General features: G+C 31.5%; 1 protein-coding gene across 1 annotated transcript in view; it reads left to right on the top strand.

The window, feature by feature from the left end:
* Positions 1-13,562, top strand: part of LOC143071010 (uncharacterized) — a 71,579-nt gene that overhangs the window by 31,667 nt on the left and 26,350 nt on the right. Inside the window, exons 7-16 of the mRNA XM_076245100.1 lie at positions 410-424; positions 1,478-1,800; positions 2,748-2,892; positions 3,903-4,004; positions 4,553-5,191; positions 5,898-6,002; positions 8,013-8,660; positions 9,734-9,763; positions 10,853-11,488; positions 12,272-13,081. Of these exons, the coding sequence (XP_076101215.1) occupies positions 410-424; positions 1,478-1,800; positions 2,748-2,892; positions 3,903-4,004; positions 4,553-5,191; positions 5,898-6,002; positions 8,013-8,660; positions 9,734-9,763; positions 10,853-11,488; positions 12,272-13,081 (3,453 nt within the window). The remainder of the gene's footprint in view (positions 1-409; positions 425-1,477; positions 1,801-2,747; positions 2,893-3,902; positions 4,005-4,552; positions 5,192-5,897; positions 6,003-8,012; positions 8,661-9,733; positions 9,764-10,852; positions 11,489-12,271; positions 13,082-13,562) is intronic.

Here is a 13,562-nt window from a genome sequence, read left to right on the forward strand (position 1 = left end):
AGTGATTTGGTCCAGCTGAAAAAGGTTAAAAATTAGCACTTCGGAAGCTATCCAAAGATTTCAAGACGCCCTAAACATAAAATTGTCCAAAAAGTTTTCAATAATTTTGATATAATTTGTCCCAAAAGTAGTACAACACACTAAAAATTTCATTGAGAAATTGGAGGTGAGATTTTTTTAATTTTCATTTATGTCATTTATTTTTAAAAGAAATGCACTACGAAATAATTGTGGTCTGGGACCAAATATCCATGAAAATGCATGTTTTAACAATCCACGAAAATTGATACCCACGAAATTAAATGAATCCACAGTATATTAATCCAACATGGCCATACTGTCTTCTTTATGACAAGATGGTGTTAGCTGCATTATCAGCATAGTAATCAATCAAATGATTTCTTTTCAGTTTCTCACAGTGGAGGTAAATATTTAATTAAGATTTGAAATCGTGAATTTATGTTGGATTGAATTTGAATCTATAAACATGTCCTATGATTGCCGGTAATTACATTCTGTGAAAAGAAATGAATGCTGAAATTTACCAGTCATTGACATAGTGAAAATCAACAAAAAGAAGTTTTGCACAGTTGCTTTTGGCACTGACCCTTACACAAGGAGTAGATTTAAGTGGCATGAACTTTTAAGCATGGTTTTGAACAATGAAATAATATCTATCAAGATTTACTACTGAGAGATGAAATTTTATAGGTAGCAAGGCATAATATATGAAGGGATAATAAGAATCACCAATAATACTGTACATGTATGCACATTTATAAGTACATGAAGTTTAACAGATGGTATTAACCACAAACATGGTATTTTGATATTGTGTATGAATATAAAAAGAAAACAATACTACCATATACATGAAAGAGTAAAACCCCATAAAGAAGCTTAAAATTCTAATTTACTTTGAGTTGTCAAGGAAAGCGGTTTATAATTTAGTAGAATTAATATATTATATCTATAAAAGTATCATTAGCAAAGTGACACACTGGAAACTCCCCTAAAAGATTGCTTTAAACCTGGATTATTCAAATATATATACATACAATGTATAAGTATTGCAAGTAATAAATGTAATTCATTTAAATGTCTGGTGTTGTAATGCTTTAAGTCTTTTCATGATACTGATAGGCAAGTACCAGTCAAGATGAACATATGAATTTTTCTTGACATATATTTATTACTGAGATAAGATAATACCTTGATTTTAAAAAAATCAATTATTTTCATGATATTGAATTTTAAAACCTTGTGTTTATTATATGTCTGCTACTTTTATTGTTTGACTAAAATCTTTTCCTGAGGAAGTTTTATAATGTCTTAATAACTTTTATTTACAGATATCTACTTTTCATGTCAATTATTAGTTGCTTAATTTTTTGGTTTGAAAGTTTTTAGTAAAACACTGAATTTATTAGAACCTTGTTCCACAATTTTTTGTTAATGATTAAAATTTACTTTAAAGCATGTATGTCTCCACTTGGTATGGCTAATAGCGGAATACCAGACAGTGCATTATCTGTTTCCTCCAGTAAACCAGGTCATGGTAAGGAGAAAGCCAGGCATGGTTGTTGTTCAGGACAAAATGGCGGAGCCTGGTGCCCTGCTGTTGGGGATACAAATCCTTGGTACGAAGTCAGCTTTGTTAAACCACAAACAGTTTCTGCTCTTGACTTTATATACCCGTGGTATCCACGAGCAACTGCTCCAACAGAATATATGAAGTCCTTTGAATTACAATTCTGGTCAGCTCTTGATCCTGTTAAGTCATGGAGGACATTTGCAAAGGTACAAATCCAGATTATTTTTTCCCCAAATAGATATCTATAAAACATTATCATAATGTCTCAACATTAACCTTTTTATGTTGACCTCAGGTGGTAAGTGAGTAAGGTTATTATGTGCAAGTTGTTTGTTTGGCTGTGTTGCTTTGGATGTATAAATACGGAGCAACATCTAATAAAATGAAACATTTGATATGATACTGGTATAAATTGAAACATTGCATTTATCGTGGTAATTGTGTGATGATGCCATGCCATTGCAAACTGCATCAACTCTATTGTGGGTCATTACTTCCCTTGTTTAAAGGTGCAATTTTGACCTAGACTCACTTTTCGAACCGAACTAGTTAATGCTGGTTTTATTTTTTCTAATACTTAAAGATTTGTATGAAATATCTGCCACTGAATGTTAACCCTTTTCTTAATGGATTTTTATTTGGCATACTTCTTTCACATAGAATTTGTCTATAAAATTCTCAAAATATGCTTGTAAGTATTAATTCATTGCAAAAAACAAATACTTCATCAAATAAATTAAAGTCAGATATTCTTATGAATATTCTTTTCATATTGGATACAAGTATTGTTAAGTATGATGCAGACATTTCGAAATCAAAGCGTTTCACCTGAGGTGCTACACAGGGATCAAAAGGGATCATTATGGAGTAAAGGGGGTTGTGTCCAAAGACATCACAACAATCAATTATTTACTATCTTTATCCATTTACATTATTTAAGATAACCTGTGACTTCCTTAGTTCATATGATATTAATTCAAATTACAGTATATATTTTTTCACTTCTTTAAAAGCAGTATTCAGGTTTTGATATGCTTAAATCATACAATCTTAAATCATACAATCTTTCCTTTTGCTTTTGCAGTATTTTAAGTATTAAGCAAAACAATTAGTATTTCTTTGGCCAATACAAACTCATTTTCATTGTTTTTAGGATGTTCCTTCTATTTACAATGACACTCTGTACTACTCAATTAGTCTACAGCCATCGATTGTAGCTAATGCTATTCGTATCTTACCATTGTCATCCAAGAAGGAACCTTGCATTAGATTTGAAGTTCTAGGATGTGATCCAAAAGGTATGTAGAAAATAAATATTCTTAATTTCTGAATTTTAATGTGCGTATTGTTATGCGTTTACTTTTCTACATTGGCTAGAGGTATAGGGGGAGGGTTGAGATCTGTTTAACCCCGCCACATTTTTGCGCCTGTCCCAAGTCAGGAGCCTCTGGCCTTTGTTAGTAGTCTTGTATTATTTTAATTTTAGTTTCTTGTGTACAATTTGGAAATTAGTATGGCGTTCATTATCACTGAACTAGTATATAATTGTTTAGGGGCCAGCTGTAGGACGCCTCCGGTTGCAGGAATTTCTTGCTACATTGAAGACCTGTTGGTGACCTTCTGCTGTTGTTTTTTTCTATGGTCGGGTTGTTGTCTCTTTGGCACATTCCCCATTTCCATTCTCAATTTTAATTAATTATAATCAGTAACAATAAAAAGAGTTGTCTTTCAAATTGTGATGAAAATGGTGGTGTATGGTATACGCATCATATAAAGAAGATATCTTCACTGTGAAAAGAGGCAGTCAAAGACACCAAAGGGACAATTTAAAAGTCATAAATCCAGGAAAACAATCACACAGTGTTCTAAAAGAAATACAACAGCAATGCAAGTCTAAAATACACCATAGAAAGATTGATCAATGCCAACCTCAACCTAAATCTGAGTGATATCAGGTGCTACTTAGATGGTGGGCTGGTTCTTCTCTACTCATGGCACCAATTGATTTGATCTTGACAGACAAACATTTTGTGATTATTTGTTTTTGGTGATGTACTTAGTCACAATTGAGGAAAATGTGCGGTAAATTTTGGTATTGGTATTATTGATTAAGCAGTTTTGAATGAGTTATGTAAAAAATGTGGATTCCCTTTACATAATTAAAATAAAAAGAATAGTGCCCTATTTAAAATGAAAAGAAATTTTAGACAGTAGGTTTGTTGAATCAGAATTTTATCAAGAAGTTGGATGAAGTTCACAACTAAATAAAGTGTGCTATCCAAAATAACATCATCTTTGTATTTTACAGGACTTTGTTCAGCTGGTTATTGCCTGAACGGTGGATCTTGCATGGGAGAAAATATATGTCTCTGCACACGAGGTTACTATGGAGCCAGATGTGAACATACAGGTAAATACAGGTCAATTATGCAAAGGGTGTTTGTAAACATGGTATTATGGCAACTAGTGTGAACATATAGACAACTGTCTATTCACAAAAAATTGCTATGGCATGTACAGCTCTGTGAATTAAAGAAGATTTGTTTAGAGGGCGAGGGGGGGTTGATGTTATTTACTGAAGAAACACCACATCACAAAATCAAAAGGGCAACAAAGTCAGAACAAATAGAAACTGTTAACTGTCAGGCTCTATAATGCTATTAAAGAGCCTAGATTAATTGATTGTCCAGCAGAAAACACTTCAGGAATATTCAGGATGATAAAATATTGAAAAGTTGCAAATGAATATAACAGACTATCAATGATTTGTTAGCAGTACTAATTCTTTAAAAAAACAAAACATTTTGAATTTTATTGGAACTATTTTGATTTTAAAAATAGATCATTAGTGAAAATTAGGCTAGTATTTGAAATCTATCAATTTCCATTTTACCTCGTTTGTATGAATAATTTTGTGTAAACAATAATGTAGAAATCATTGAATCCCTTTTTTTTCAGCCAACCAGTTGTTGACTCTGAATGCTGGATTCCAGACTATTGCACATCAGATCCTGCAGACAACAACCACTATCAAGTTTACTGTCCATGGGAATCCAACACTGGTCACTACTACAACTGGTCAAGCTATTCACATTACCAGTAGCAGTCAATACCTTGTCATAGATAAAACTGGCTTCACTTCTTGTTTAAGTGATTTGGATAAATGTACAAATGGTTTTACGATTACAACCAATGTTCATTTTACTACGCTAACAGACAACACATACATAATATCCAGTGGTGGGAACTTGCCGAACACAAAGGGAATAGCACTGTACTACCTAAGGGGAAACATACACTTTGTTGTTAGTACATCAACAAAAACATGGCATTTGGTAATACCACACAAACTGACTCTGAATGTATGGCACCATCTAGAACTATCTTGGAATCAAAATCTTGGCTGTGAACTGGTGGACAATGGTAAATTAGTAGGATCCGTAACTCAACCAGTCCCTCATCAAGCCACAATTGTAAAACAGATAGCCATTGGACATGGGTATACACAGTCACCAACTCATATCTCAATGAAAGTGGAGGGATTTAAAACTGTCGATGCTAACAGAGCTAGTTTAGTTGTAGCAGGAATAGTCACATGTAAGATTAAATATTAAAAGATAATTGAATTTACTAGTAATTGGTTTCGGTCTTTACTCCTATTATGTGTAATGAAAAACAATAAAGTAATATTATCTAAATCTATCTCAACAGACCATTATGACTATTTCCCCATCAATTGAATTGCTCCAAAATTGAAATGCCTGACAGTCACCTCTCTATCCATAGTAAAAGAATAGAAAAGTAAAACAGTACATATATGTACAATGGTTCCTCAATCCTGCCTGCATGTTTATGTAAAGTTATTAGTGTGATTAATTTATGTTAATAGTTAAGATGATATTTTTTTTTAATGTATTTTAAGCCTTATGGATATTATGGCAAAAGCAGAAAAAACAACATACTTTTCATTTGTGATAGGTAGTTGAACTTGGAGTAAATTTTGTGGCTGAACTTTACAGTTTCAAATTATTTTTGTATATTTGTTTTTGTTTTCACAGTAATCAAATTGCACAGTAGTTTTATCTTGATTAAATAAAAAAAAGAATACTGTGACTAGATTATAAGTTAAACATTTTACAGATATTACAATGTACATTTTTAAGATTCATATAATCATTATGGTAATTTGACTATAGGAAATCAAAATTTGTTACTTAAGTCTTAAGGTCATGTTTTTTTCATATAATTAATAGACGACAACCTTTCATTGTAACATTTTCTTTATTCCACATTTTCTTTGCAGCTGCAGTATCAGCAACAACCCATACATCTCCTACACCTACAACTACTGTTGCCATGACAACTGAAGAACCAACTACAACAGTAACAACAAATCAAATGACAACAGGTATTTTCACAAGCATACAGTTCTTTGATATTGAATATATCCCATATAGAATATAAAGGCGAAAAGTTTGGATAGTTTAAATTAACCTTAGATTTTAGCACTTATATCATATCATGTTATCTCTTGAAAAACTTATAACTCATTCTATTATGGTAAATTTAGAACAAACATAGAATTCATCTTTCATGATCAGAATGGGTATTGGTGAAAACAGGAGCTACATTTGATTAAGCACGAAAGGATCAAGTTTCTCTGGGAGTAGTAAGAAGGGCAAATTTGTCTTTGCAAATACTATGATAGAAAGGGCAAAAAGAGAAATTCTTGTGATAATGATAGTATACAAAATGCTATTGGTATAAGAAAAACAAATCCAGGATTCTTACATATAAGTCTTTATCTACAAACTAGAGTGAATGAATGGTCTCACTGCATGCTGTGATTCTCGTTGACTTGAAACAGTTATAGAAGTTATTGAATAATAATAAAAACTATAGTTGATGCTCAATACTGTCCATTGCTTGACAATGTGTACTTGTAATTGTTGAGTACCTTCCAACAATTGTAATTATAAAGAAAAGCAATAACAGCCCTGTTCCCACAACATATTGCATATTTCCTTGTACTGTAAACCAACTTATATTTGCTGATACAATATTTTTGCAGATATTTTACATCACATTTAAACCTTTCTAGCCCATTTTACAGCGATTTAATTTTGAGATTTTTCAAAATCACTTAATATAGCTAGATGGTGATAGATTCAACTTTAACATATTGGTAATAATTAATTATCATGTCTTCTTTCTACTCTCGAAAGTTGGAAAATAAATCGCTCACAAAAAATTAGTTGGTAATAGTATTATATATGAAATTTTTCCTCTCATGTAAACTATACCACAAACCCTTTGTAATGCTTTCTTTACTGTATAAATAAAAAATTGGCAATGATGCTGTTATTTATTTGTATTATGTACATGTTCATATTCATATTCATATTATCATGATTTTCATATTTCATATTATTTATGGCTGGACAGATATTCTAACCCTATATGCAAATCGCTGAAAAAATTAAGTCAGTTTATATCAAATCAGACAACAGACTATTATGCTTAATTTGACTTTGTGCCACTTAACGTCCAACTTTGAGAAATATGGCCAAAAGACATCATGTGACAGCTACTTTTTAACTGCATACCATGAACCAGGTGTCTAATAACTTGATGTATGTATGTATAATATAAGTTGAATAAAAGAGAAATGGTATTAATGTTAGTAAGATGGTATGAATGTTAGTAAGATGGTATTAATGTTAGTAAGATGGTATTAATGTTAGTAAGATGGTATGAATGTTAGTAAGATGGTATTAATGTTAGTAAGATGGTATGAATGTTAGTAAGATGGTATTAAAGTTAGTTAGATGGTTTTAATGTTAGTAAGATGGTATGAATGTTAGTAAGAAAATGGCATTAAGGAAAAATACAAGATCACTGATACAGATTCTTTGGCAGTGGCAGATCTAGAACTTTTCATATGGGGGACCCTCCCCAGTCATGCTTCAGTGATTCCCTATATAATCAACAAAATTTTTCCCATGAAAGAGGGTGGGGTGGGGGAGGGCATGCCCCCTGGATCCGCCTATGTTTGGGTATATTGAAGTATTGAAGTCACAATGTATAAAAGTTAACAATTATAGGTCAAGTATACCCTTATCTACATCTAAATCATAACTTACAGACATTTGAAAAATTTCAGACATTCAGATTTACACATAAGAAGCATAATTTGTATTCACACACTTTGATATGTTCTCATTCTAAATATGACAGAAACTCTTATCATAAAAAACTGTTACTGTTAATCTAATTTGATAATCTGTATATATTTCTTAGGTTATCTTACTTTTTTTTTTTTAGATCATATATATTGGTACAAATGTATAGAAAATATTAGTGAAATGTTAATCGCATTCATTTTAAGAAGATAATTTTCTTACTTTTTTTCTCTCAGTGTTTTCTTGTGGAGCTAGAGAAAAGAAATTTGACTTCATGGAGATTAAAGGCAATGTTCTTGTTACACCTGAGTATAATTTTACTGTGTACAAAAATCCAACAATAAGACCAGAAAATAATGGACATGCTGTACTCATCCTGAACACAACAGGTCAATATGTAGAACTACCCAACAAAGGTATAGAATGTATACAAGACATGACTAAGTGCGAGAGTGGATTTACACTTAGTTTGGAAATTAAATGGCTGGATATGAATTCTACCAATAAAAGGTACATTTTCTCCAGTGGTGGTGATAAAGTCAACAATTCTGGCCTTGCTCTCTATCTGTGGCATGGGGAACTCTATTGTGCTGCAAAGAAAGATAAAACTCTCTGGACAGCTAAGAGCAAGCTGAATGTGAAAGCTGGAGATTGGCACTCTTATCAAGTATCATGGAACAAGAAAGATGGGTTTGTTGTTTATTTAGATGGTCACATCTTCATGGAACACACTATTCAGCTCCCTAATCCTGCTCAGCCTGGGACATTTCCATTACTTATTGCCACAACTCCAGGTTATAGTGAGACATCATTGATGGAAGTTAGAAACCTGTACACCTGGACTGCTTCCAGGGATGTTTTAATCAACAACACCTGTATTACAGGTAGGTATATTTATTTATGGTGTAATGTTACAAAAATTATTTCAGGCAGATGGGGTTTCCAGCAGAATATCTGAATTTAAACATATCCAACCTCCATTCCAACCACTGAAACATGAATGAAAAAAATCAATCTGTTAAGTAAAACATGGAAATTAACTCACCAAGGATATCCGGTCTCAAATTTTCAATTCCAGACACATATTTCATCAACAAAGGAGTAGGTCCAGTAAGGGCCGATTTTGGCCTCAAATTTCAAGTTCATCTGACGTTTGATTTTGGACACTTTTTAAACACTTAAGTGTCTATTTCAAATGATTCAATTAGTTTATGTGAAAGATTTTAACTGATTTAGTCATTAAAAACGCTTCGATTCAAGCTTAACTATGAAAAATCTATCAAAAAAAACAAAAAATGTCACTTTTCAGACGATTTTTGTCAAAAATGAAAGTGGCCGCATCCGTGTTCATCCTCAAAATTTTAACCTTTATATATGTTATTGTTATTAAATAAAACTTACATTTCAATATTAAGAATGAACACAAATGCGGCCACTTTCATTTTAGACAGAAACCGTCTAAACTTTAACTAAAATGCTAAAATTGTGAAGATTTCAGTAATATAGCATGACTTATTAAGGCTAGTATCTGATATATGTGCATTGCATTGTCAAAAAACAGCCCATATTTATGAAGCATTCTACATTCCAATAAATAACTAAAAGTTAACATTTTAACATTTTTGTAAAACTGCTATATTTTGGGCCAAAAAGGGGTCTTACTGAACCTACTCCTTTAAATCATTTGACCACAGATTTTGTAAGTTTTTGCAATAAACAGGCCAATTTTCAAAAAAATGATAGGGTGTTTCATGCTTTGAATAAGTTTGTATGCCTTTTGCTTTTATATCACTTATAAAAATTTAGTACATTGGTAGGTGTGCAATTCAATTATCTTGTCTGAACCAGTTACCAAAGGGAGATAATTTAGATATTATTTGTACACTAATATAAGAGCTTAAGAAATAATTATCTCCCCTAGTTGAGTTAGTTGATAATCCATTATTTTCTTCTTCAGAATTTCCAACAGTGCCACCTACAACAACTGGTAAGATTTTATTATAATAAAGCATGGCTTTTTTGTTCTCTCACTGTAAAATATTTTACATCTCTACATTGTAGTTGGCACAAAAGCTAAATTCTACTTCACACCAGATAATCTCGGTTATATATTTACAAGGGAAAATATCAATTATCTGTAATTTGTCAATATGTTTTTAAACAATATAGTTTCTGTTTTCTCGAAAAGCACTAATACAGAGCAAATAAGTCTCAACTATCTCTTTGAAGACATCCTCTTTGTACCTTTCAAGCACATAATTTTTTTTTTATGTTTTATCAAATTATAATTTGAAAAGGTGCTGAAAATCTTTATTCAAAGCTTATATTTATCTATCAAATCTTTAGAGAAATAAAAGAATAAGTGACTTATTGAAAATTTAGGTAGAAGTTTAAAGAAAAAGGAAAAGAAATTATGTAGCAAGATTAAACTTACTGAACAGATTTCCTTTTAATTTAGTTTGTTAAAACAAGTATATCTAAAATTTGTTTTATTTAAAACGACAACCAGTCACAAAATAATTCACATTGAGAAGTTTAACTATAAAAGTTTAAGGTAGGAACTCTATTTCAAATCAAATTTAAAATAAGATATCTGTTGTTCTGATACAATTTATTTGCTCATTTCTTTTAAATAAATTACAAAAATGTTTAGGTATAGATGGTAAGGAATATAATTGTGTTGTAACCCAAATGAATAAAATTATCTGTAGCATTATAGAACTACATCACAGCACACATCTTTTACTTCTGTAATATAGTCATTTAATTCAATATATTCTGCATGATGTATATATTCTCAACTTGTACAATGCCAACATCCGTACCTTACATTGCACTATTTTTCACAACAAAGTAGTATACAGGTTGTCTTGCAGTTGTTATAGCTGAGATACCCATTGGTTTCACTTTATTGGTTTCACTTTACTTCATGATGCATTTATTATTTTCAATATAATTCGAATATGGTGAGTATATTTTCATTTTTATTTTGTTGTTTTGTTGTTTTGTTGATTAAAACCTCATTTATAAAAAAAGGATTGCATGAAAATTAAATGTTGTTTTATCTTCTATACAGCATACCACTTCACCTTTATAAAAATTGGTCATAATGTTCTGACTACAACTGCTTTCAATTTATCTGTATATGGACAACCACATTTGGAGAACCACTCTTTTACTAAGAACCCTGTGTTGATACTTAATGGAAGCAATCAGTATGTAGAATTCAGTAACAATTCAAACATTGGCTGTCTGAACAACCTGGCAGTTTGTCAGTCAGGATTTACTGTTGAGGTCGATGTTAGTCTAACCAAGGTCATTCAGCAGCAGAAGACAGTGATTATCTCCAATAGCAACCAATACTTGAATGGAACTGGTATGGCACTGTACTTCTTTAATGGACATCTATATGGATACATGAGTACTCACAACAAAACATGGAAAGTTGATTACAAATATGAAGTAGATATGAACAAGTATCATAAATACCAGATATCATGGAGTGTGACCCATGGATTGACAATATTTATTGATGGCCATCAAGTGGCATCTACCACACATGCCACCAGCCACAAATATACCTTAATTCATCATTCCTTAACAATAGGAAAGCTACATTCAGTGTCTTACACAACATCAATGAAATTGACAGGATTAACGATCTGGCAGGCATCTCATCAAGTCCTCATACACCAGGGAATACTTACTACAGGTATTGAGGTGTGATTGCTTTTTACCATGCATGCAATATATATATATATATATATCATTAGATGTGACTTTGCTTTTTAGGTGATATTTGGTTCCAAAGCAGTATTAGAAAATATACTGTGATCACCTTCTTCATTTTAGCAGTGTATATATCATTAGATGTGATTTTGCTTTGTTGGTTCCAAAACAGCAGTCAAAAATAATTGCTTAATTTTATAGAGGAAATTTTAAGAACTGTGATTATTTATCTGTAAACTGAATGATTTATTGCATTGATTAGATAACGTCTCTGTAAATAGCACTTGAGATGATCTTCAAGCATGACATCAAATTCTGAATAAGTAAAAACTATGGAAAACGTACTAAGCTGCTTAAAAAGCACAATCTGTACTTTGTTAATGAAGCACATTTTTACATGATGTAATTTTTGTTTAGTATCAGTGTTGTATGTCTTGGAACCTTTCCCTACCTTAGATTTTATGGCCATTAATTTATAATCTTGGTGCTTGTTAGACAAAATAAATTTGAGATGATTAATACTGTTAATATATTAATAATTAAATGTAAATGAAAGTTGATTTTTTTCTAATTAATTATTCACATTTCCGTGATTTTGAATGGTAATATGAAGGAAACAGTAGAGAAAATTAGGTCTTATTTCAAATGAAAAATGAATTAAAGTAGAATACTATATTTCATTCATTTTTATTTAAATTTGAATATGTTCATCTTCTAGTGTTTTTTTTTGAAAAAAGATCTTACTTTGATAATTGTGTATCTACAGCTGGTACTTCTGATTCTACAACAACATTAAGTTCTAAACTGCCAACAAGTTCTGTAGCAACACAGATAACAACATCAACACCAAGTATAACATCAATGTCAACAACAATTTTTGAAACAACGCCTACAACTCCAATAAAAACAACAATACCAAGTACAATAGCAACAACAAGTTCAGAGGTTATCAAGACACATCATTTTGGTTTTATTGCAATCAGCCATAATATTTTAACAACATCTTCCTATAACTTATCTGTCCATGGAAATCCACATTTGGAGCAGAATTCAGTTCTGGTCCTAAATGGAAGCAATCAGTATGTAGAATTTAGTAATAATTCAAACATTGGATGTTTGAACAACTTAGCAGTTTGTCAGACAGGATTTACTATTAAGGTCAATGTCAGTCTGATCAAGGTCAATCAGCAGCAGAAGACAGTGATTATCTCCAATAGCAACCAATACCTGAATGGAACTGGTATGGCAGTGTACTTCTACAATGGACACCTGTATGGATACATGAGTACTCACAACCAAACATGGAAAGGGAATTACAAATATAAAGTAGATGTCACTACGTGGCATAAATACCAGATATCATGGAGTGTGGCACATGGTTTGACAATATTTATTGATGGCCATCAGGTGGTAACTACCACACATGCCACTACCCACAAATATACATTAGTTCATCATTCCCTGACAATAGGAAAACTAAATTCAGTATCTTACACAACATCAATGAAATTGACAGCATTAAGGATCTGGCAGGCATCTCACCAAGTCCTAATACAACATGGAATAATCTCTACAGGTATTAAGGTGTGATTGCTTTGATATAGGCAGTAAATATATAATATAGATAGAAGTGTTTTTTGCTTTGAGGTGATATTTGGCTCCAAAAAATAGCAGTCAAAAAGGCCAACTCAATTCTGTAAACTACTTTTCTTTGTGGAATTTTAGAACAATGGACTCTGATCTATAAACTGTACTGTTAATCATATTTAATCAAAATCTCTTTTCATTTACTAGGACTTGAAGTCTTAACAAGTAAAAACAAGGAATAATAAAACTTACTGATCTGCATAAAAACAACATCTGTTCTTTTATCATTTTGTATATAAGCAAATTTCCACATGATGGTTAAATATTTTAATTTTTTGGCTTGTCTGTTTTGGAGCCTTTCCCTACCTTTGAGTTTTAGCCAGTTGTGAATATAAATTGCATGTTAGATTATAATGAGTGTATGTATAATTGTTACATCAATGTTCTCCTTTTACTTAACATTGTTACTT

The sequence above is a fragment of the Mytilus galloprovincialis genome, chromosome 4, assembly GCF_965363235.1.
Source record: "Mytilus galloprovincialis chromosome 4, xbMytGall1.hap1.1, whole genome shotgun sequence".
Classification (NCBI taxonomy): Eukaryota; Metazoa; Mollusca; class Bivalvia; order Mytilida; family Mytilidae; genus Mytilus; species Mytilus galloprovincialis.